Source organism: Pogona vitticeps, chromosome 13 (genome assembly GCF_051106095.1).
Source record: "Pogona vitticeps strain Pit_001003342236 chromosome 13, PviZW2.1, whole genome shotgun sequence".
Classification (NCBI taxonomy): domain Eukaryota; kingdom Metazoa; phylum Chordata; class Lepidosauria; order Squamata; family Agamidae; genus Pogona; species Pogona vitticeps.
Window position 1 is genome coordinate 2,801,343 of NC_135795.1, and position 26,337 is coordinate 2,827,679.

The 26,337-nt window shown below is 42.1% G+C and overlaps 1 protein-coding gene across 27 annotated transcripts in view; it reads left to right on the forward strand.

Moving 5' to 3' along the window:
* Positions 1-26,337, forward strand: part of RBFOX1 (RNA binding fox-1 homolog 1) — a 1,225,669-nt gene that overhangs the window by 508,829 nt on the left and 690,503 nt on the right. The window contains exon 1 of one of the 27 annotated variants that reach the window (XM_072982864.2): positions 21,180-26,336. The exons of the other annotated variants lie outside the window; for them this stretch is intronic. Coding sequence (XP_072838965.2) covers positions 26,292-26,336 — 45 coding nt within the window. The 5' untranslated portion in view covers positions 21,180-26,291. Of the gene's footprint in view, positions 1-21,179; position 26,337 lie in introns of those variants that run through there. 27 annotated transcript variants of the gene reach the window in all.

The window sequence follows — 26,337 nt, forward strand, 5'->3', positions numbered from 1 at the left end:
AATAAAAACCATAATCTTCAGTTATGGTAGGGGTAGCAAAAAAAAGGAATAATTTACCTTTAGATTTGATTAATGACAGCTTAGCATGTCATTCAACCCCTCAAACTGTGGCTAATTGCAATTAAAGGAGCATGCTGTGTTCTTTCTATCCTCATTTAAACACATCACAATAAATATCAATAATATGAACATCACAGTTAGGATCTGGGCACCATTTTTCTGGACCAGTTCTATAGGGAGCTCATCATGCGAGTTCTTCCAGAAGTATTAGCATAGGTTTTTTTGCTTTGCTTTGTTTTGTTTGAAGCTTGCCATGGACCTTTGTTTTTTCAAATTTTTGTTTTGTTTTGTTTGTGAAATGTTTCCATGATGTGATTTTTCAGCCATGACGCATTAACAACAAAACCATAGGTTGGAAATGTTGAATATGTGAATATGGCTGTTTGACTGATTCTAGGCGCTATAGTCCACGGAAGGTACATTTCCAAACTCTTACACACACACACACACACAGAGAGAGAGAGAGAGAGAGAGAGAGAGAGAGAGAGAGAGGAATATTTCACTTTTTATTTTGATTAATGACACATTAGCATGTCATTTACCTCTCAGACTGTGGCTAATGTCAATTAAGGCAGCATGCTGTGTCCTTTCTAACCATATTTAAAAACATCACAATAAATATGAATATTATAAGTGTCACACTTTGAATCTGGGTACCATTTATCTAGGCTATACAAACACACACGCACATTTATATGCAAATCATCTTTCTTAACAAAGAGGAATCTCATTGAAAATACCAGGAACCTTTTAACCATCCTAACCGGTAAGAAGAATATTATAATCCATCCTTGCTTACTTTTTTTTTCCTACTCAACACCTTCTTCCTGTGAGCTAGCCCTGGCCACTCGAAAAATAAAACAGCTTTCATTTGCCTTACTGAAGGGCAATTGGCTGAAAACGAGAGATTCACGGAGATGGCCATCCAGGGATAATAATTACTGTGAATCAATGCCCTTATTTTGGTGGGTTTTTTTTTTTGTATTTTAGAAGGCAGTTTAAATTTGACAGCATGGAAGTAATTCCTAAGTATTGCAATATGACACAACTAAATAAAAATACGAATAAATATGTAATGCATAGACTTGGTGTAGCCAAGCCCTTGTCTTCGTTTTTCTGTTTCTCCAAGGGTTATACGAGCTGTTATTTCTCTATTCCCAATGTCTAGAAGATCTCCCTTGCAGGGTGCAAGTAAGTCAAGATACAGATAAGCACGAGGTGCATAGATATTGGGTGTAGCTGAGTCCTTTTCCTTATTTTTCTGTTTCTCCAAGGTTAATCCGACCTGTCATTCCTCTGTGCCCGATATCTAGAAGACCTCCAAAGTTCTGCTAGCCTCCGTCTCAGTTTCATGTCTTTATCAAAGAGGGGTGTGTCTTGCCTCCCAAAGGAGGGTGCCACTGCCTCTTTAATTATTCAGCTCAACAACTTCATGGTCCAGGTTTCATACTTCATTTTCCATCATCCCCAGCCATAAGGTTGAATGCTGGAAGCTGCTAGTTTAGGGGAAGAGTTCATTAAACCCTGTTTCTCCACCCTGGAACAAAGAAACGGGGATACTGAGATCCTTCAGCCCACTGCTTAACTCTCTCTGAAACCGCCATTTGCTTTACATTCACCTCAAAAAAGGAGTCCTCCATCCTTCCTTTGCATTTAAGACATTTCCTCACAATTGAGTCCCATTAGGAAGTATTTCCATGGCCCATTAATCTGTAATTTTCCCAGCAAACAAAGTAGCCAGCACAGCTTGGCTACTGATTATTAACGAACATTAAGCAGACATTCTGTGCCATTAATACTTTTCAGTCTAAACCCTAGACTCATTCACAATGGACTGATGAGGAGGAGCGCTAGAATTACCCATAAACAAGAAAATTCCTGCGAGTGGCCAAATTATGTAGATAAATCCTGACTGGATTCAGCTCCACACAGTACTTAAGGGAACGCGTACTTTTTTTTGCTGTGGTTGGAGACCAAGGTTCACAAAGTTAGTAGTTTCGCACAGAGACATGCTGCTCAAATTGATTTTTTTTTTTAAAAAAAAATTCTTTGGTTTTATTCAGAGTTTAGGCCTGTTGTAGGGTTTGTACATTCCTCAACTTCAAATCGTAAAAAGTGTGATTTGCACCTGGCAATGTGGAGATCATTTCTTTTAAGTAACTTTAGAACCTAATCCAAAACTTGAATACATCAAAAACTAAGGTAACAGATAGCTTATTGTATTAAGAAAAAAACTGTAGAGGAGAGGGCAGACTATTTATATATTTATGACTTATCCTCATTAGATCAACCTAATCTCCCTCCCACCCGCCCACCTCTGTGCCAGTTCTGACTTTTGACAGACCTTTTAGAAAAAAAAGCTGAGGGCATTGCAAAACCATGTGTTGAAAATAAACTTCTTTTTTTCCCCTCTTCTTTTCTTTCTTCTTTTGTTTTAAACTTCTGAACTAATAAAGCAGTCCCCTCCTCCCCCCAGGCCATGTGAAAAAAAGGTCAGTTGCAAGGTGATTATTTTTAATTTACATAAAAAGTATATATAAAAGGAAGGCATGTGCTGTTTCTTGTCTAGAACACTGAGGGAGCGCTGAGGAGCGCTGATTCAGATCTGCTTTTAATGTCCTCTTTAACCGTCTTTCTTTTGAGGCTTTCTCTGCCTATGACCTTACCCCGTAATTTTAAAAGATGCTCTTCATTCGGCTTTAAGTATCTAAAACCTTGAAAGGACCACTTTCCTGTCCTTGAGGGTTCTTTGTTCTTCCCCACAAGTTTTAGTATTGTGATTGTTGGACAAAGGGATATGGCACTGTTGATTCACCTTTTCTCCATCCTACGTTGTCCTGCTTCTCCAGGTAAAGGTAAAGGTTCCCCTTGACAATTTTTGTCCAGTCGTGTTTGACTCTAGGGGGCGGTGCTCATCCCCATTTCCAAGCCGTAGAGCAGTGGTGTCGAACTGTGGCCCTCCAGATGTTCTTGGCCTTCAACTCCCAGAAATCCTGGCCAGCAGAGGTGGTGGTGAAGGCTTCTGGGAGTTGAAGTCCAAGAACATCTGGAGGGCCACAGTTCGACACCACTGCCATAGAGCCAGCGTTTTGTCCGAAGACAATCTTCCGTGGTCACAAGGCCAGTGCGACTTAGACACGGAACGCTGTTACCTTCCCACCGAGGTGGTCCCTATTTATCTACTCGCATTTTTGCATGCTTTCGAACCGCTAGGTTGGCGGGAGCTGGGACAAGCGACGGGCGCTCACTCCATCGCGTGGATTCGATCTTATGACTGTTTGGTCTTCTGACCCTGCAGCACAGGCTTCTGCGGTTTAGCCCACAGCGCCACCACGTCCCTGCTTCTCCGACCCTTCCTCAAATTCCCCCACCCTATTACAGTTAACGAACCTGCTCTTGTCTCTGTCCGTGGCTACCCACACAGTCGTAGAACCAGAGAGACAGCCAGACAGCGCTGCTGTCGCAGAGAGACACAGAGAGGTGCTCCGTTTCAGCTCAGGTCTGCCAGTTGGCAAATTTTGAATCCCAAGTCTGACTCCGAATCTTTGGTGCCAAGTCCCAAGTCCCAAGTCTTTGATATCAAGTCCCTATTAAAACACAAGGTATTTTTCCCCCAGAAAAAAAGGGAGCAGATGAGTCAGTTCCACGTTCTGAGTCAAGTCATGGGGGAAAAAAGCAACCCAAGTTGAGTCACTGATGCGATTTAAGTCTGACCGGACGGCCGTCTGTGTCCCCATCCGGCACAACGTCTAATCAGGCTGAGATCAGCCTGCAGAAGAGCAAAACAATAAGAATAAAATAGATGCCAGAGAAAGGGAAGAATGGGGGCAGGACCTCAGTTGCATCAGATCTAACAGATCCAAAGCCTTTCTCACGGCAGACTTACAGCCACGATGCCAACATAAAGTGAGGTGAAGTTCAGAGTAGTTTAATTAATTCCTAAACTCCCCAGTTGACTTACTCTCAGCTCAGTCGGTCCTCGGCCATGTTGTGTCCCAGTATTGCCTCATAATTTTGCCTGTGTGGATGCTTTTTTACGCAATGAAATTGCTTCGCCCGAACATAAGAATGATGCGTCCGGTATCAGCAGGCTACAGGGAATCCCACTATTTGTAGTAGAGTTCATGAAAGTACTTGCAGGTCTTCCTTTAGTCTCCACAGAAATGGAATCTATAGGAAGAAAGAGATGTCTAAGAAGAATATCCAAGTTCCCTCTTCAATTTGCAAGGTTTAGTTTGCTTCTGCGAAAGAAATGTTCACAGTTTTCCCCGAAGCGTTGGGTTTAAATTCATTTTTATTTCATTTGTTTTGCCATAAATTGAAACAGCATCAAGTCAGCAGAAAATTTAAAAAAAAGGAAGGAGGTAGGGGAAGGAGAGGATGTTATTATGTTAAAAGACTAGATAGGCGGGATATAAATTAAATAAATAAATAAAATAAATAAAAGAGTTTGTTATTTTTCTCGCACAACGTTTGAGAAGTTGTGTTGTTTCATAAATTATAGCTCTTGGGATCCTCCGTGCACAGTTTTAGAACACGAGTCATTTTCTATCCTATTGATAGCACACTGATTTTCCTCATTGTGTTTGACAAACGAAGCTGGCCTTTCTCTTTACATGCCCTCCATGCGGCTCGAAGCTAGGCAGGAGTTGTGAAAATTGAGTAAAAGGTATAAAATGGTTCACTTTTCAGCTTGACACTGACTTGGCTTAAGATATTGGGCTTATTTCATGCTTTGTTCTGTTGCTGACTTTTAATAAACAGCAAAGCAATAAACATGAGAAGAAGGGGAGAAAGAGATTTTTGCCCCTTTAATATGAATATTCAGAATATTAGCATTTTCCCCTGTCCTGCCTTAAATTAGTACTGATGTTCCAGCTCTGTGCAGATGTTCTTTTTCTGTTGTCTTATTCTCTGTTTCATGTTCTTCTAAGGATGTTCTTTTAAAAAATAATAATTATGTGCCATCAATTCTGATTTACGGTGACCCTTTTGGGGGTTTTCTAGGTAGAAAATAATTCAGAATAATTCCTTCTTCTGGGGACACAACTAGGAATGTGCAAATTGTCCAAGGCTGTGCTTTTAAAAGGCACTGTGGGGGAATTGACTCCATAGCCAGATACTAAAACCACTGACCTGTATTCTTATTAGAGGTGCACAGAGGACGTATCAAAGAACTACCAATGACAATTTGGGTTTGATCCTGGGTTGAGACGTCACAGGGTGACATTGCGCCAGCTAGCCTGTCAGGCTGTTCTCCCTCACAAGGTTGTTTTGAAAACTAGATGGCAAGGAGGAGAACCCTGTATACTATGGAGAGCTCGCAGGGGATGAGGCAGGCTTAAAACGCACAGATACTCAGACAGTGCTTTCGATTTAGCACAGTTGCAAAATAAGCAGTTCCGTGCCACCAAACATGTTTTGAAGGACTATGGTGTTGGTGCGGGTTAAACCGCAGAAGCCTCTGTGCTGCAAGGTCAGGAGACCAGCCGCCGTAAGATCGAATCCACGCGACGGAGGGAGCTCCTGTCGCTTGTCCCAACTCCTGCCAACCTAGCCGTTCGAAAGCATGCAAAATGCAAAAAGGCGAGTAGATAAACAGGTACCACCTCAGTGGGAAGGTCACAGCATTCCGTGTCTAGTCGCACCGGCCACGTGACCACAGAAAACTGTCTTCGGACAAACGCTGGCTCTACGGTTTGGAGACAGAGATGAGCACCGCGCCCGAGAGTCGGACGCAACTGGACAAATTGTCAAGAGGAACCTTTACCTAAACATATTTTGATTTAAGACAGACAAATAGGAAAGCAAAAGTGTAGTGCTTCACCATGTTCCGCTGATTCATTGGGAAGACTTGGAAGCAGTCTGTGCCGCCAGGACCCTAAGCAATCAACAGAACGTAGACTTCCTTAACTCCACTGCAAGTTTGTGGAGGACAAACTACAGAAAGGAGGATACACTGGCTCCCCTTGTTTGAACCTTTGGGCAGACCTTTAAAAGTTTGAGCCACTGCCCTGTTATACCACTAATGCTTAGAGGTCAGGTTTACTGGGTAATAGAGTCAGCTACCGTATTATGTAGAGGCTGGTTGTTTAGTGTGCCTCCTTTCTAGCCAGAGAGGGTTTCCCTGTTCCATTTAAAGGAAGCCATCAGCACATGTGGGTTAAAAGCTATCATTTTCCCAGCACGACAATAATCCTGACTGCACCTCTTCTTTCCCCCTGCCGAGCTAAAGTCCTTCCATAAAGCCCTTACAGGTGAATGCATCGGAGCACTAATGGGTGTGAGTCAGCACTTAGATCTCCAACCGGTAAAATCCTTTACCCTCCAAAGAAGATTTTAACCTTCAGACCCAAAAGAAACGGAGCTGTATTGACACACTCAATGCTGTAGACAAAATGAGCTGTGTATTATTTAAGTTTTGGGGGGGGGGGAATAAGGAGGAATATGTTGGGAATGGCTTTTGATTATTCGTTTGAACATTCCTGTTGGACAGTTTGAGCATAGATGCCTGAAGCAGCTCAAAGCAAGATCAACCCCCCCTTTTTTTGGGAGGGTAAAGAAACAAACACATGATGATGACATGAATCCAGTAACCAAAAACTATTGGTTCTATGATGCTGGTATAGCCTGTTGGGTTGGAGTACCTGGCAGCCAAGAAAAGGGCTGGAGTTTAAATCCACCCGGTGCCTCCCACAAGAAGGGTCAATCAAGCTCTCCGTGTGTGGCTGATGGGATGCCGTGCCTTATCACCTATATGTAGCCTTGGGCAAGCTTCATGGTGGTTCCAGAGCACCACCAGAAGAAGGGACTGGTGAGCTGCTTCTGACGGCTTATCGTACTGCCTGAGTGGGGCTTTTAAGGGCATGATTGTACCTTACAGCTTTGAATGTCTCTTGGTGTTCCTTACATCAAGTGTTTTTAGCAGGGTATTTGTTTGATCCCTTTTAGTATTTGTATAGTCACTGTTGTTAGCTTTGATGTTGTCTTTTAATGATCTAAGCCACCTTGGGTCCTTTTTAAGAAGAAAGGTGGAGTAAAAATATTGTTTGTAGGTATTGTGTAGCCTGCATAATTAAATTGTAAACTTCCCAGAGTGTGCTTTAAGTGCTATAGGGTGCTTGACAAGCAGCACAGTATCATTTTGCTTTGGTTTGGTTTACTTTTTAAACTGGGGCCGCGGTGGCGCTGTGGGCTAAACTGCAGAAGCCTTTGTGTGCTGCAGGGTCAGAAGACAAGCAGTCAAAAGATCGAATCCATGTGAGGGAGTGAGCACCCGTCGCTTGTCCCAGCTCCTCGCCAACCTAGCAGTTCAAAGGCATGTAAATACGAGTAGATAAATAGGTACCACCTCGGTGGGTAGGTAAACAGCGTTCCCTAGTCATGCTGGCCACGTGGCAATGGAAACTGTCTTCAGACAACCGCTGGCTCTACGGCTTGAAAAATGGGATGAGCACCACCCCCTAGAGTCGGACATGACTGGACTAAAAATGTCAAGGGGAACCTTTACCTTTACTTTTTAAAATAATGCTGCTGGAAATGCCTTGTTTGGCTTCTTATTTTGAACGGGGCCTGAATTCTGAAATACGGGTATTGTTGTTGAACCTCCAGTAGGAGAGGAAAAGAGGAAGTAATCTGGATTGTCGAACTGCCCTAAATCTCTTTAGATCAGGGTGATTTGATCTGGAGCCAAAGTGATCTGATCCAACCCTCTCTGGGTCAAATCCAGATCTCAGTTGGCCCTCTCTGATGTTCAGCTGGCTCGGTTGCACAGCCCAGCTGTCGCGTTTTCCCCATTGTGGGTGACTTTCGCTTCTAAGTACTTCGTATTTCAGACACATGATTCTATGATTCAGAGGATTCACAAAGTGTATGCATTTCACAATGCCGCTCTGCAGCATGAGTGCAAACGTTGCTGCTCATTATGAGAGATCTTTTGCACTCAGAGTGGCATATCCAATGACAGGAAGGCCCTTCCACAGGCTCCTCATCATTTCCTTTGATAAAGGGGACATGGGCGTACAGAAGCTGATGTTGCAAAATGTTCGTCCGTCTACAAGGTGCTGTGTGGCTCCTTTCCTCGTTCTTTATTGCAGCAGCCGATTTCAGGTCGGCTTGCCCTGTAGAACCACTGGGCAGATTGTGGCCCAGCGTCTTGGAACCTGTGCGTGTAAGCAGAATCTTTTTTGGAAATGCCATCATGCTATCTAGCGGATAATTTAGTAATAAATATCTGAGAGATCGGTCAATACAACCTAGTTATATACCCTGTTTTTCAAAGTAATTGAGCTTCACAAAGTTGGAAGAAGTTGCAGACTAGTGAAAGTGTTTATCGATTGCAGAACAGGACTTTTCCCCCCTTTCCCTTTTCTTTATTCCTCTGTACAAGGCTTCAAAAGAATGTGTAAGATTGTGCATTACTCTATTTTGATCACTTAGCCTTTGTCCTTTCAAGCTGTTGTGCGGGGATGAACCACCCTTAGGGTGTCATACAGTGCTGATTTTTTTCCATATATAGAAGAAAGCCAATGACCATCTTCATAGTTCTTCCTGAAAGGTAGGTTTCATTTGGGAATATTCTCCTGAAAAGTGGCTTGAGGACTGGAATCTCTTCATCTTGTACAGTGAAACTGTATTATTTCTTCATGAGGAGCCTCACAGTGCTGTGGTTAAACTGCAGTTCTGCAGCCAAAACTCTGCTTACAACCTGGGTTCAATTATGGACATATATTGTCTTGGTGACATGTTTCTTTTTCCAAAATACACACTATAATTAAAAACAGCCATATATATTGAGAGACTTATCAAACTAATTCTTCACATAATCCTCACACCACACTTATCCATCGGTATGTTGACATACTGTTTCTATTTTGGGGAATAAAGGGCAAGAACAATAACTTCCTCATATGCCTCATAAAATCTTGTAAAAGTTTGGCTCTTGTTTCTTACCTGCCTAGACAATGCCAAGGCATTTTAATGCCAACCATGATTTTTAGTTAAGACTGTCTTCCTGGAGTCATATGTGTGATTTCCCCATCCCATTCCAACCTGTCAGATTTGGATTAGTTTAAGATTTCTCATTAGTGCTGCATCATAAAATCAAGAAGCACCTGGTGGATGCTTTGGAAATGAAATCTGCAGATTATCGAATGCCAGCCTGTGAGCTTGAAACTCTGCAGTGTTCGCAAGGTACTTAAGTGCCTACTGTGTGGTAACGCTGAAAGGCGATGGCTCTTTGACCTTGGAAATCCTGGGAGGGAATACAAAGAACAATCTGAAAAAAACAACAACACCCAAAACAAAATTAAGCACACTCCTACAGGAACATATTTATATGCAGATTTATTTTCTCTTCATATATTCATGAGTATCATTGCTACTTGTAGTATCTGGAATTAAGAAGGAATAGCAAGAAATGTTCATGGATTAGTGCACCAGGAAGAACAGTATTTTGCCTAAATTATTCTTTGTGTGTGTGTGTGTGTCCACAAAATAGCATCATTCTCTTTCTCTCACGCACTCTCTCTGAAGTTTGCATATAGTGAGCGATTTACATAAAACCGTTGGATTGCTTCATGGTGGTTTAGAACTTTGAAGCATTGAATGGTTTGTTTGCATCTTTCTTAGGAATCAGTCAGTCCTTCCTGGGCTTGCTCTCTCTCTCTCTCTCTCTCTCTCTCTCTCTGTGTGTGTGTGTGTGTGTTTATGGCTTCTCAAAATGGAAAGGGTTCTACTCCTGTGCGGATATGTTTTGCATAAATTACAGCTACAGCTAAAGTGGTGGCTGGTGAGCAATCTTCTTGACTTACTCTTGACTGGAAGAGTAAGTGGAATATTGTGGGTCTTTCAAAATCCTTCTCAAGATATTTCTCAAGTTGAGTTAGCGTTAACCTTGAAATCACATGGAGAGTATTGCTCCCTTCCCTAACACTTGAAGACGGTCTTTATGAGACTCATTAATGTTTTGCATTTCCTGGTAGTAAACTGTAAGCACTCCAGTTTCCAGTAAACTTTGTCTTTCAGCTATAGAGTCAACTTCTTAGTTATCTAGGAATGAGTTTCCTTTGTTCCTGCCACCCAGTTTTTTTTAAAATGCATTTATAACTTTTCTCAAGCAAGTCTTTTAACCTCAGTGACTCAAATTGCCTCAACTCAAGCAACACCACCCACTATTCTTAGCATTTTTTAACCGATGAGAGCTCAAATTCTGTCAGCCCAGCTTTCAGTGCTAGCCTCCAAACACTATAGCACCTTTCTCTGAAATTGTGATTCTGAAGGGCAAAAGAAAAAAGTAGCTTTTAAATCCACACTGGAAAAGGGTTGTCTGTTGTGAGCCGCCCAGAGTAGACAATGTCTAGATGAGCGGCATATAAATTCAATCGATCAATCAATCAATCAATCAGCCAACCAACCAACCAACCAACCAACCAACCAACCAACCAACCAACCAACCAACCAACCAACCAACCAACCAACCAACCAACCAACCAACCAACCAACCAACCAACCAACCAACCAACCAACCAACCAATCAATCAATCAATCAATCAATCAATCAATCTGCCTTTAATAGAACAAATGGGCCATTATTAGAGGAAAGTCTGGATATTGGAATGAGATTTGGGAGTTGACCACAGAGAGGCAGGGTCTTCCATGTGGTTTCCTTCTACTCTTTGCTGGAGAGAAGGTCAACTTTTCACCGATATGGCAGGCATTTCAGAAGCAGGGTGGAAACTGAAGGCCCTTATAGCAGCAGCTGTCGAGAATAGGTCAGGTCTCCGTAGCCAGCTGTGGTTCCCTCCGGCGAGGCAGTATATCTTTGAAATGGGTTCTCATAAAGATGAGGGGAGAAGACATCACAAATGGTAGAATACAGGAATTGTGTACCAAATGTCTTTGTGCAAAGGGGGGGCAACTCTCTCTCTTCTGGTGGAAAGAAAGAAGCTTTCCCTTACCGGGCAGAGTCATATCTTGCTACCCACAGCTTATTAGCATCACTACAGTACAACCTCATGAGGGAAGAAGTTTCACTAGCTGTTGGTTTATTTTTGGGCCAGTTCTACGACCTATAAAGGACCGTATGGTTTGAGTCCAGGTTTTCTGAAGGACTGTATCTCCCTGCATGAGCCTTTTGGGCTGTTAAGATCTTCAGGGAGGCCTTTCTCTCAGCCCCACTGCCTTCACTAGCATGTCTGTTGGGAACATGAAAGGGGGGGCAGGTTCTGGAATGCCCCCCTTGAGGGAGCTAGGATCATCTCTTCACTCATATCCTTCAGGAGGCAGATATAGACCATATTTTTTTCACTGCGGGTTAAACCGCAGAAGCCTCTGTGCTGCAAGATCAGAAGACCTGCAGTCGTAAGATCGAATCCACGTGATGGAGTGAGCCCCCGTTGCTTGTCCCAGCTCCTGCCAACCTAGCCATTTGAAAGCATGCAAAATGCAAAAATGCGAGTAGATAAATAGGTGCCACCTTGGTGGGAAGGTAAACGACGTTCCGTGTCTAGTCATGCTGGCCACGTGACCATGGAAGATTGTCTGTGGACAAACGCTGGCTCTATGGGTTGGAAACAGAGATGAGCACCGCCCCCTAGAGTCAGACACAACTAGACAAATTGTCAAGGGGAACCTTTATCTTTGCCTTTTTTAAAACAATTAATTGAGTAGTTTTTAATCTTGTGTCCCAGACAGTGTGTCTTAACAGTTCTAATACTGTTCTGTGTTTGAATGTTTTTTAAAGACAGAAACAGCCGGAGAGATAGCCTGGTAGTTTAGGAAACTGGCTTTGAAGCCAGAGGTTGGGAATTCAAAGACAACGGACAGCCGAAATACAGTATTTTAGATAGCTTGCTCAGAACAGAAGGCTTTCTATTCTAAAAACAGAACTGTCATGTGTAAAGAAATAGAAATGTAACAGTTAAAAAAAATCTGGGAATGAGCACTCTGTTTTGGCAGTCTGATCAATGGCGAAGTTGTGTTTTTTTTAGAGTAATGATATGTAAGTTTCACTTGTGCACTGCGTTTGATTAAGCCTTGTTAACAACTATTTTAGGAGTTAGATTGAGCTGGTGTTAATATCCAATGGAGAATTTATCCTTATATGCTAAACGGTTCTGTTGATGATGGAAATATTGAAATATTTTTGTGTGGCTATCAACAAGTATTTTGACACAGAGTGAACTGTGTGGGTGAATCTCTGCTGTGCTGAGTACCTGCCTTTTCTTCGAAAACTGTCAAAACAAAGAATGGACAATTCTCCTTGCAAATTTATCTTTCCCATCTACAAGATCAATAACTGTTTCCTTGAGCCTCAAACACTTACAGGTATTACTATACAAATGCAATTATCCAGATGTACTGCACAATGAATAAATCTAAACATTCGTCTTTATTGGTACCCAGTAATAAATGACATATGTATCCATATTGACATCCATATCAATATATATCAGCATCTCCTCTGTACAAAGCTAGTATAAAAACCACAGGATGAATTACAACATGGGTTAATTTATTAATTTATTGAATTTAAATTAAAATATGTTTATCCCCTTCTCTCAAAAACGGGAAATCTGGCAGTGCTAATAAAACCTTTAAAAATATGAAGTCTGACAAACTGATCTGGCTGGCTGGGTAGCTCAGCGGTTTAGTGTTTCTGGCTGCAGAGCCAGAGGTTATGAGTTCGATTCGCCACTGTTAGCACCCCCTAGTGGAAGGAAATGATAAATAATTTCTGAGTGTTCTCTGCCTGGAAAATCCTGTAAAGGGTGGCCATAAGTCAGAATTGACTTGACTCTACACACACACACACACACACACACACACACACACACACCACACACACACACACACACACACACACACACACACACACACACACACACAAGCTACGGTGTGTGGTAGGTAGCTTTTTCTTTGCTTTTTCTCATTCATGTCAATTGCATTCTTTAATTTAAGGTGGGCAAACTCCAGGGACCCGAGGATTACAAGGCTCACCCCAGACCTTACAGGGCCACTGATGCTTTGCTTCCACCCTCCAAATGTTTTTTTCTTTAAAAGGCCTTTCCCGCTTCCACCCGAGATGGGGACACATACTTGCCAAAATCCTTTTGCTGAGGATGTTGAGGAGCGCCTCCAAGAGACAGCAGCATTACCTCCTGTGTACGTTAGAAGGGAGATAGGAAACTTTTTGAGTCAATTTCTTCTTTTTTTAAAAAATAGGGGGTCATTGTTATCCTTGCGGGTCAATGAAACCGAAGGCCCGCCATTTGCCTAGTTCTGCTTTATACAAAGGCAGTTAGAGGTGTCTTCCAAAATCATAGCTCTAAAGAGTAATTCACATGTTCGTCATCATGTTGTGGTAACAGTGAACGCCTTGAAATGCTTTCTATCAGATGGGTAGCTTCTTTCAGGAAAGACCAGCCTATGAAGGCAAATCATGTTTCCTGAAATTACAATCTGAATAAATAGCACATGTCTTGATCTACAGAGGAAATTCTAAGAAATCCCTAAATTTTTCCTGGATTCTAATTTCTTATAGATCAGCTTGGTTGGTTTTATATGCATATATGCATGAAATGTAACAGTAACCATGAAGAAAAGTTTAAGGGTAAATCCAAAATCATCCGCAATTCCATCAGCAAGAGGCAATCTGTTTAGCTTTTGCTCCTGGGAGCTATTGTAGAAACTGCCCTCCTCTTTCCAGGCAAGTATCGAACAATGGATTTTGAAAGGGGTTGGAATGGAGAAGGAAGGCATATAAGACATGTGAGAATCTATGTGGAGGTGAGGAACCTGCAGAATGCCAAGGTTTTGGGGTTACAGCTTCCTAAACATTAGTCTCATCAATTTTTTTTGGGGGGGGCGGACGGAAGCATGGAGATCATAAGCCCAAAGGTTTGACACTCTTGGATTCTGTTAGACTTCACAGTCCGTGATTCAGCCAGTCTACACATCCAATCCAAATTCTGCAGGACCTGCAATTTATACCAGTGCATGGAATATGTACTACATGTAAAGGTTTCCTTCTCTTCTCCATGAGAGAAATACTCTGAATGTGCCTATGGGTTGGACAGTGGGTGTGCTAATTATTCCCCTGTTCGGAGGAGAACAAGAATGCTCCTGCATCCCTTGATGTTGTGTATATCAGGGTTATCGGATCATGTCGCTTTCTTGTGGAAGCATACGTAAGCGGATGGCTGGTGCGCGGCTACATGTTTTAATGCTTCCTTGACCCATCTCCTTTAATCTGTAGTAAGTCTTGTCAGGCATAATTGCTCTCACTACACAATAAAAAACCTTTCACATTTCCTAAACAATGAACAATCTTTACTTATGATTTATGATGGTATTATTGAGTGCTGGGAACATTGCTATCTAGATAGTTAAATGAAACTTCAACATCAAGAATTTATAGCATTGAACTTAGCATGGCCATCTTCTAATTTATCTACCTTATTATTGGCCCTGGTTTGATTCTCTTGTGTGACATGGAGATTCACCTTATTGCACACTTCTAAAACCAGCAAATCATAGATAAAATAACAAGAAAATGATTGGTTTTCTGGTGTAATTTTATACCTGGGAATATGTACACATTAAGTCCTTTCATCTGATAGCATTTGCAGAATTGAAACCCAGTGAAGAATTGTTAATCATCTTATCTCTATTTGAAGGATGCATAAGGCTTGGCAATGCATTTACCGACCAAAGAATTTAACATGGCTAGGAATCTGGTGGTTGGTTTGGACTTAGTGGCAAATCTTGGTTTGTTGTTATCTTTTTCTCAAACTTTCTCCCTCTACTTTTATCTTTGCTTTTATTTTTTTCGGACTCTTACCCTCAAACCAAAATATGTCCTGATAATAAATCCCCAAAGGATTAAATCACAGTGTGTCAAATCATGTTTAGAATTAGCCATCTCAAATTCTAGATTTGCAATGAAACTCTAAGGCAGAAATGGTACCAGAACAGGCAAGGTATGTGAGGGGTACAGATCCAAATTCCTGTGTTGCTTCTAAACTGGGGATACAAAATCCACTAGTTTTTGAGATACAGTATATCTTTCATCATGGGAACACTGTCATGGCTAGAGATCACAGAAGCTGATGGCCAACAAAATTGGAAGAACCACAGGTGTTTTCTCCCCATTATCTATCTATCTATCTATCTATCTATCTATCTATCTATCTATCTATCTATCTATCTATCTATCTATCTATCTATCTATCTATCTATCTATCTATCTATCTATCTATCTATCTATCTATCTATCTATCTATCTATCTATCTATCTATCTATCTATCTGTCTCTCTGTCTCTCTGTCTCTCTGTCTGTCTGTCTGTCTGTCTGTCTGTCTGTCTGTCCGTCCGTCCGTCCGTCTGTCTGTCTGTCTGTCTGTCTGTCTGTCTGTCAAATATTATACCCCACCTTTCTCCTTGAAAGCACTCAAGGCAGCTTACATCATTAAAAAAGATGTTACTTAAAAGGTAAAAAAATAAGTGTACAAAGAGTTTAAAAAAGAATTAAGCAAGTATTATTTCCAAAAAAAATGGTAAATAAAATCAATCTTAAAACACATTGAGAAGCAGCAAAGCACAAATATCTTGTCCTGCCAGTCCTGATGTGGCTTTTGATATCCACAGTCTCTCCTGGCCTGTGTTGAAGTTCAACAATGTCCCCAAATCCCGGCCCTTTTATACCTTTCACCTGCACCCCCCAATGCTAGGATCACAAGTTCACAAGACATTCCTTCTTAATTGGAAAATGTTTGAAGATTAATTCTCTAACAGATAAATTGATAAAAAGAGTCCTCATTGATTGGCAAATTGATAACATATTGAGTTCCCAGACACAGGCATCCAGAATTAATTAGCTGATGAGCATAATTGTACACACAAATTCAACTCCCATGTGATCACCACATGCTTTCATGATAATCACCTGTCTTCCAAGACAGTTAATGGGCAAATATATACCCTTATCAGTTATTTGTCAAATCAAGGTAAAGACAGGTGAAGATTTATTCAACTGCAAAACATCACTTTGGAACAGAGTTGTCTTCTGTTCAAGTGAAGAAAGGCCCATAAAGACATACAGTGGACCCTCTACTTACAGAATTAATCCGTATTGGAACGGTGACTGCAAGTCGAAAAGTCTGTAGGTCGAATCTCCATTGACCTACAATACATTGAAAACCGATTAATCCCATAACTGGCAGTTTTTATTCTATTTTTGTTCCATTTTTTGTTTTTTTCTGGTCTGTAAGTCGGTTCTTTGGCTGCAAGTCGAATCTAAATTTTCCGGCCAGAGAAGTCTGTAACTCGAAAAGTCTGTAAGTCGAGCCGTCTGTAAGTCGAGGGTCCACTGTATACAAAAAAAGGAGATTTATACATAGAAGGCTGTGTCTTTACGCAAGCAAGCATACAGCTTGAGCATAGAAGAACACTGGGACACACCACTACACCTCCTCAGGATGTAATAATTATCCTCAGTGGCACTTCGGGACTTCAGGTAATTCTTTATGGCAAAATGAGTGTGTTCGTTGAAAGTCTACAAACAAGCCCTGGAAAATAGTCTTACTAATTTCATGGAAGATATGTGCAAGATCAAAGGGGAACCCAAGTGTGTCATGTTCTCGGTTGCTTTAAAATGACTTTGATTGCTACTACAGACCCATTTCCCTGGGTGTAAGCATGACTGAATTCAGTTCAATTTTGTTTTGAGTAGGCATGCATATGATTGTGCTTGTAGTTTCTTTCTTTCTTTTTTTAAACGGGTTGCTGTAACTCTATGTTTAGTTGCAACTGACATAAAAGCAGTCTAAACATTCAACATTGATTAGCATCTTAATTAGGTTTTGGTGCTTTGCTAGTTTGTTTGTTGTAAGAAGCAATAAGTCACAGTTTACAATGTGAACATAAAGACTTCTGATTGTCTGGCAGTAATTGCATTTGCAGCTGCCATATGACTTGCCTGTGAACATGTCATTAATAAATCTTCCCTCCTCCCCATTACTGCTGAGATTTTAAATTTTGTTTCAATTTTTTTTGCAACATCCAATTTTTTTAAAAAAAATCAATTTCACAATTGTTAAGAATCTGCTGTTCACCTAATTTTGCATTGATTTCAGTTTAAAGTATAATTAAGATGGGAAGGGCGCTTTCCCATCTGCAAAGATTAAACAAGCTCAAAATTAAAATCATATACCTATTCAGAACTTTTCATTTTACCTTTATTATTAAGAATGCCCCCTCTCCCATCATAGGCCCATTCAGTAGCCATTCTGGTTTGGAGAACGACATTGTAAAAGGAAGTGTCCAAAGACGGAAACAAGAGTTTACTTTTTGGAAATTACAGGTGTTGGAATCATGCAGCTGTCTGTCACCTTAAAATAAAATAAAATGTTAAAATAGGGCAATGTGCAAAGCTGGGAGAATTGGTGGAATCAATCTTTTTGGCTAAAATCTTATCTGTCCCATAATTATTTCTGTGGAAATCAAACACTATACCTCTGTATACGTGTTATTCTGGTCATGCGTAGGATAAAGATAGCAAAAAAAAAAAAAAAAAGTGTACCCACATTTCAGCCATATCTGCTAGCAGACAATTGTTTTCCCACATTACAGCATTAAAAACTCCAGGTCCTTTCTGGTCCTTACAAAAACCAGTTTGAAAACTATAGAATCATGGAGGTGGAAGGGGGCTCGGAGGCCACGGAGTCCAAAGAGAATCTGTTTTTAAGACTTTGGGTGTTATATTTTTTCTCTCTGCAGAGAAAGAATGGTGAACTGTAATGAGAAATGAAATGAAGCGATACTCTGAAACACCACCCCCATTTTCCCCCTGTTCTGAAGAATCCTCTGGGAACTGTTGCTATTCTGATCAAAACTGTCTTAAAGTCCCCAAGTAACTCAGAGAGAAATTTCAAACAGGTGTAGCAGTCCCAACAGTGCTTCGTTGGCAGTGAGGAAGATGGTGAACTGCCACTTTTGAAAAGGAGCCACATGGCAGCCATGGGACATAGCTCTAGTTCCTGATATTCACTTTATTTAGAAGTCCCAAATATCCATCATGGGGAATGATAGAAAGATGGTGAAGACTGGGGCCCTAGATTGCTAATTGCAACCCACGTGTGTGTATGGGTGACAATTCTCAATTTTTATTCATTGTGTTCTTAGTTTTGTACACTAAAACACATTTATCTACATTGCATTATCATCTAACACCAAAAATTGGGATTTTCACCCCCACCTCATGTCCAGACCGAGTCCATTAGATGCCATTTAAGATGTGACAAAAGGGGCTTTAATGACCGATTAACAGCAACTGATACATCATACCAAAGTACAAAACTATTGACTCCATTTCAAGGCTCAAGTTTACTCGTCATAGTTCTGCCTCTACCATAAGCTGAGGGCATTAGACCTGTTGATGTAAGAGGATTTATGTAGGTGTTGACTTAACATTTAACTGTTATTTGTGTGCATTCACTTTTAGTTGGGACTAGCCATAGGATATTAACATGAGTGTCACTTGGACAGTCCATTTTTACCTGATCACCAACATGATTCTGTCGGTGTTGGTTGACTATCAGTGTTGTTGTTGTTTAGCCATTAAGTCATGTCCCACTCTTCGTGACCCCATGGACCAGAGCACGCCAGGCCCTCCTGTCTTCCATGGCCTCCCAGAGTTGGGTCAAAGTCATGTTAGTCGCTTCGATGACCCTGTCCAACCATCTCGTCCTCTGTCATCCCCCTCTCCTCTTGCCTTCACACTTTCCCAACATCAGGGGCTTTTCCAAGGAATCTTCTCTTCTCATGAGATGGCCAAAGTATTGGAGCCTCAGCTTCAGGATCTGTCCTTCCAGTGAGCACTCAGGGTTGATTAATGTAGTTATCTTTAAAAAAATTATATGCCACATTGATTTGATTTCTGGATGCTTTGCCAAAATTAAAACAAGCAAAACAGGAATAAATGGGTACCGAAAACGAAAATGTGGGGGGAAAAATCCCAACAATAAATGTGTGAAAAGCACAAATAAATTCTAAACAAAGCAACTATTGTAAAATTCCCACGTCCCAGAAGACAAGTCTCCTGAGTTCTTCAGCACCAAAATGATACGCAAGGGATTTGCTTTGTCATAAGTCCATCATCTATTCCAGACTCCCAGACATCAACTCTAATCCATTCCAGATAAAAGCCACAATGTGTTTGCCATAAATCACATGATAATGTTCACAGTGGAATATGCTTCATTAGGTTCACCTCCTCTAATACTGTTGGATCATTAGGTGGAGTGTACACAGAAATGATTTTAGTTCTAATCCTTCAGGCGTAGGGAGCCCCCATGTGTCTGTTCCATAAATGCTTTCCTAATTGAAGTTCACAATTCCTTTTCTCAATGGAAAGATATTTCCTATTTAGCCGTCCGTATAATGACATAGAAGGCACAGGTCATATTGCTGCAGTGTATTAATATAAATAATTATTGGGATTCCTTGCACGTTGTTTCGGTTTCAGTAATGGATGTATAGAGCCAGTAATTGAATTTTATTCCTAAATCTGTGGATAAACACAAGTCCAAGATTAGTGATTCCCCCTCAAAGCCCAGAGAGAAAGGGGAGGAAGCTAAACCAGCATCCGGATCTCTTTTTCCCATCACTCCCAGTTCAGCTTTCAGGCACTCATCAGCTCTGTCCTAAATTAGAATACAAACCTTCACTTGTGTCCTTCTTGCACAATATTTTCCCCATGAGAAGGAAATAACTCTCTCTCTTATTTTTGCACAAATAATGCACAATTGCAAGTATGACACCATTTACATCACCAAGTGTACAAAACCGGTAAAGGCTACCAGACATTTTAAAAGAGTTAGAACCCGTAGAAGTTCCAGTTGCATCTTTTTAAAACATCAGCCAGCTAGTCTGCGCTTGCTGTGCGGATGTGTTTTGTTTCCTAAAGAAAAGCACATTTGTTTTATATGCGCACTGCTTACACCGATTTACAAAGCCCTTGTGGAGAGAAAAACAGCTGAATATTTTCTTTCTGTCTTGCCTGGGGGAGCATGAAATTTAGAGAGTATGGTTTACACCCCCAGCTCTGCCTACCTATGGCTCTCAAATGCTGCCATCTGGTCCCATACCAGCTTATGGTATGTGTCTCGCCCATCCCATTGCTGTTGTTATCTCCATGACGGCTAATTCATAAGTCTTCAAGTGTCATCTGGGAACAAGGCCAGCTTTCCTCATCTTGCCATGGCTGCAGGGCCATGTGTGGGCCCTCAACTACATTCTGTCACCTCCCACAAAAAACACATTGCCTTTGAGCCACCTAGCTTGTGTCCTTCAACGACAGCTCTGTTTATCATGCCACTGTCCTGTTTCCTTGGTATAGATTTGTTGAGCTTGCAATGCTAGGTTTGATCTTGTTGAGAATCTTGTTTGCTTTTCAGCACCAGCTCTTTCCAACTTGGGTTTGCATCAGATTCGGGAGCTTAAGAATCATCGAATAATGAACTTGGAAGGGGCCGCTGAGGCCATTGAGTGCAATCTCCTGTTCAGTCCTTCCCCTATGGAATATTATCCTGCCCTCATGTGTTCATGTTTCTTTGCATGGTTCCCCCCACCCCCAATGTCATCATATTTTGGCATACCTTTTTTAAATGGATGAATTTACTCTCCTGCTGAGGGAGGGAGAAAATTCCATCTTCTCTTTTGCTTATTGTTAGATTTTCAACTCCAGCCACTTCATATCAGATAGGAAGCTTGGCTTCAACCACAGTGCCTTTAAGATAGGACGACCCACCAAGCAGTTGAATGTTGTTCATGAATGGACTACTTATGGAGCAAAAGCAAAAAGCATAAATCAACTCTTTCCTTCCTTCCTTCCTTCCTTCCTTCCTTCCTTCCTTCCTTCCTTCCTTCCTTCCTTCCTTCCTTCCTTCCTTCCTTCCTTCCTTCCTTCCTTCCTTCCTTCCTTCCTTCCTTCCTTCCTTCCTTCCTCCCTCCCTCCCTCCCTCCCTTCCTTCCTTCCTTCCTTCCTCCCTCCCTCCCTCCCTCCCTCCCTCCCTCCCTCCCTTCCTTCCTTCCTTCCTTCCTTCCTTCCTTCCGAGACATTCCTCATCTTTAGAGTAGGCAATGCAACACTATCCTCTGGAAGCAGCTCCTGCAGATAGATGAGCAGAAATGTCATTTTGGTTTGCTTGTGGACAACTTGCCTAAGGGCGGGGGCAGAAAACAAGACAATTTCCCTACTCTCTAACTTCAAGGCCATAGCTCACACTGCATAACACCCAGTTCCTTTTGAGAGTGGAAGCCTTGTGCCGTTGGACGTGGGCATGAAGGTCCATCAAGATAAGAAAATGACAATGAACACAAGAGATGGAGGGCGTGATGAGTACAAAGCTTACAGAGATTAGGAACCGAAATCAATGGATGAAATCCTGTTGTGTAGCATAGCAAGTCATGCTAAAGTAGGCCCATTGAATCAGTGGGAGATTATGGGGAATCAACTTTTTAGGTTCCATTGACTCAAATGGTCTTACTTTAATGCTTAACGAAGCTAGAATATGTTGCAACTAGAATAGGCTCCTTTGAACCGGTGGAGGAGCTGACTCAGTGAATCCCCACTAATTCAGTGGGGCTACTCTACTCGTGCCTTGCAGTGCTAAGTAACAGAATAACAGTGAATGAGAGGTGGAATGCATTATTGTGATTAATCTACATGTGTGCATGTTTAATTCAAATATCCTTTTGCATAGTAAGGGGGAGAGGTAATAAGTTTCTCTTCCTGCAGCAATCTCAGTTAAAAATCTCCCTTCCCAACCAGCTCAATGACACCCATCCACCACAACTTCAAGTGTGCTGAGCCTCCCCCCCCACTCTACTGTATTTCAAATTAAAATCACCAGCAGCAACTGTGAATGTGAAATATAAAAATAAATGTGCAGTTTGGGCCTTGAGGAAGGATGAGTAATGTGATGGCCCAAATGTTTTGCTGGGGTGGACGTTGTTAGATGTGAAGGAGCTTCTGCTCTGTTTAATTTTGTTTTAACTAGATCCCTGAGATTTGTCATCTGCCGTCAGGTATAAAAAAATGGTTAAGACAGGCATGTGCTAAGAATTTGGAAACATGATGCCTTTGAGCAGTTTTCGCCCAGGAATTCATAACCAACGTCAGAACCAAGCTTACAAGCCTTTTCAAACAAAAAAAATCCACTCCTGCATCCCTTCAAGTAATCCTTCTTAAGAAATGGAATTGAAAGGGGGGTAGGGTACTTTAATTTGTTGTGGTTCGCAAACAGAGAAATCATCGCTAGTTTTCTGCAAATCACCCATAAATCTACATCTTTCTAGCTTCTGTCTACCCTTGGGTTAAACAATTTTGGATATTAATAGATGGAGTAAACCTTAACAATGTTGAATGTAATTCCTGCCTACCTATCTGTCCAGTCTTGTGCAACCGATGCAAGTCGAAACATGGCCTGGCTCCACCCAAGCTTCTCGTTCCTACTCCAACAGGGTAGGGTTCCTTCTGAGCAGGCAGCTTGGTGGAGCTAAGCCTGGCTCAGCCTCAAAGCCTTCCACGCGAGGCCCTTCTCCCAGGTGAGCTACCATCCGACGTCTGTCGGATGTCCCTCCGCCAAGCAGAATGTGTGGAATGGAGAATTACAGGATTTGTAATCCCAACAATTCAGACATCCCATCGGTCTTGATCAGTCATAGTTTCCAGTAGCTGGTGAGATGCACTGTTTTATATTTTTATGCCTCTCCATCTTCTCAAAGACAAGACAGAACATTTGTACCCACTCCTCAAGGAGAGAAGGAGCATTGAAAAGCCTGGGTGTGTGTTTGTTATAAACTGCACATGGTACTCACACCAACTATTTTTTTTTTAAAGTGGGAGAGAGAAGAAGTTCTTGCTCAGTTGCTAGACTGCATGGCAGTTCTTAATAAATCAGCAGTGATTTTTGACTCCCAATGATTTGACAGCTGCAGCTGCAAAAAGGGCTTCATGTCTCCAAGGGAGAACTAGTGGAGGAGTTTAAACAAGTTTGTGTATAGATTGTGATGGACAACACTTATAGGCTGTGGGCCACAGACTGCACCTCCCAGGGGCGTTAGTGAAGCCACCAAACCCGCAACAATGTCCCTCCATTTTTTTAAAAAAAGAGTTTTTAAAAATTGCTTTAAAAATCAAAACAAGACTATTATTTCTGCTCATGTAGACTGAATATGTGCATATCTATAGCTTTTGGAGTCTCGTGGCAAAGTTTTACCTAATGCTTCCTCACTCTGACAGAAAGTAATAATAAAATAAGAGATTCACATCTGGAGACTTCCTATTTACTCTTTCAAAAAAAAGGGGGAGGGGGAGGAAAACTTTCTGGATCCACACTGCCTGTGATGCTGGAGACTGGCAACAGAGAGATGGCCCCTCGGATGTTGCCTGCACCTGACCTAAATACACAAGGGCTCAGGCATGCACGCGTATGCAAAGCACCCTGCTATTGTTCCCTTCCTATAAACAGTGTGGCTGTGAGTCATCCCTGGGGAATCAAGCAAGGGGGCTGTCCAGCAAGCCAAAAGCGGGTTGGGCGGGGGGGGGGGAGGAAGAGAAGTACGTCTCAGGCAAATTTCTACACTCCTAGCCCAACTTGGATTTTGAAGGGACAGAGGAACTAGAGACCAAATTGCTAACATGCGCTGGATTATGGAGAAAGCCAGAGAGTTCCAGAAAAACATCTACTTCTGCTTCATTGACTATGCAAACACCTTTGACTGTGTGGACCACAACAAACTATGGCAAGTCCTTCAAGAAATGGGAGTGCCTGACCACCTTATCCATCTCCTGAGAAACCTATATGTGGGACAGGAAGCAACAGTTAGAACTGGATATGGAACAACGGATTGGTTCAAAATTGGGAAAGGAGGACGACAAGGCTGTATATTGTCCCCTTAACCCATTCCCAATCCTTTAGCATGGGACCCACGGGAGGGAACGGTTATTTTGGATTTGCCCAGGGTACTCAAGTCATTTTTTTCTAGCTCTAAGCTCTCTCTTGGTCCCTTTGTTTTTTTCTGTATGTTTTTGTTTTAAAAGGCAAACTGCAGCTCCTGGGAATCTTCAGAAGTGGCAATTCTCATTTTAAATAGGTCACAGAGACCGTTGTACAGTTTAACACTCTGAAATACATGTTTTCGGAAATAAGAGTTGGGCACCTGGCTAAAGCGAAATTCATTTCCTGCCTTCTTTGCAGCGGTGTCAGTCTGTATGACTGGAGAACAGACAATCTTGCCACCCCACCAGACAAACTGAAGTTGTTGGCTTCTACTTTAAGGGTCTCTCTCTCTCACACACAAACAGAGCAAAAGCGAGAGAGAGAGAGATTGAGAGGTGTAACTATTGTGAATTGGTTGTCTGACATGTACAGTATGGCCTGGATCCAAGCGGCATCATACATAAAATAATAGACTTCTTGGCCAGAATCCTGTTGAGGATTTTCAACAGAGTAAGTGTCGTTGGGTAAACCATGGTGTTGTATTGCCACTAAAATGTTAGTTATGTGCCAAGCTATGGAATCGGCGTGAGACTACGAATGTCTGTGGTACCTTATTAATCAGGAGTAATTTGCCAATATGATTTAAGCAATTACATTTGCATGGGCATAAATCTGGAACCGGATTCTAGCCACTGATGAAGACAGAATTTAATGTTAATCATGACAAGAGATGAGATATCTCCCAGGGGAGACAAATATGAATACTGCTGCCACAAGTGACCCCCCCCCCAAGAACTGGGCAGTCCACTTAGTGCTCACGGTGCATCGTTCCTCGCTGGAGTGGTCAAAAGCACAGGGAGGCGGGGAAGAACCCATTGGGCTTCTTCCATGATTGGCACAGTGTAAATGACAATGACCACCCACGCCATGCCACGAGTGGTAAGTGGACTGGGATATTTCTGGAGGGAGGGTCCAGAGGCCCCGGCTACCTGTGGCAGTGATGTTAGTATTTATCTCCCCCAGAAGCCAAATACAAATATCTCATCTCTAGTCATGACTCGTGCAAGTCTCATTAATATCTGGCTCATTATATGTGCCCAATAAAATTATGTGGTATGTACTGTATGTCATTTTAAAAAGCAATTATGTGGAGTACACATTGTCTTGTGTAGAATTTCCAGTTTTTAATCCTTCCCTCCTTGCCATCTACTCCAAGGGTTTGTAGTTTGGTCTTCTCAAAACAAAACAGACATGAGTGGCAACTTTGGGTTTCTCGCAAGATGTGGGAAATAAATAATGCCACATGTACCTTGGCAGAACACACCACATACGGAGGAGGAAGAGGTAGGCAGAATGGCTTCCCCACTCCTGACTGTGTATCAGTAGGAGAAAGAGGATATAAATATAGATATATATCCAGGCACAGAGAGACAATGCCCAACATAGGTTAGCGTAAGGGGAGCTATACAGGCTGTCCCATAAATGTACTGAGTAATGCCGACGTGGCGTAAATAATTGGAAGTGCTTACATCCTGCCTTCAGATATTTCATTGCTCATGAGTTAGAATTGGTTGTCAAGTGCGAGGCACCGAGGATTGTGCAAGGTGCCCTATTCTGTCATGTGGTCCATATTTAATGCTTGGGAAAACAAGGGAGGGACACGTGCATGAGACATACACACACACACACACACACACACACACACACACACACACAGAAAGAGGGAGAGAGAGTAGGGAACCAAACACAGAACTGCACCTTGCTCCATGGGGGAAAACAGATGGGGGGGGGGAAAGCATGTACATTTCTGTTGCATATTTAACACACTGTTAAAGTGAGAATCTGGGAGAGGAAAGAGGGGAACAAAGCAAACCCACCTTTGCTCAGGCCTTGCTTGAGTGGCCCTTTTGTTTCTCTCTCTGCGTGCATTCACCCCTTTCTCTGTCTTTGTTTTACTCCTTGTTTGGGGTGCTTCCTGAGGCCACCGCAAGAGAGACTGAGAGAGGGAGAGGGAGAGAGGTGTGTGCACCCCGTAACACCTGATGCGACTGTTGTGAAGGCAAGCAGAAGGGGGGGGGGAAGCTGGAAGGAAGCAAGTGTGCCGTGAGCTTGACAGATGTCTGTATTCATTTATATTGGCGGCACGTGGGGGCCGTTTGCTGGTCTCCCTTACTTCTCTTGCGCTCTCCCAGTGAGGGACAAGGAGAAGGCAGTTTGCAGCCGACAATGAAATCTTGGCAGTTAATTGCAGTCATGGGAGATGCCCTTCAGG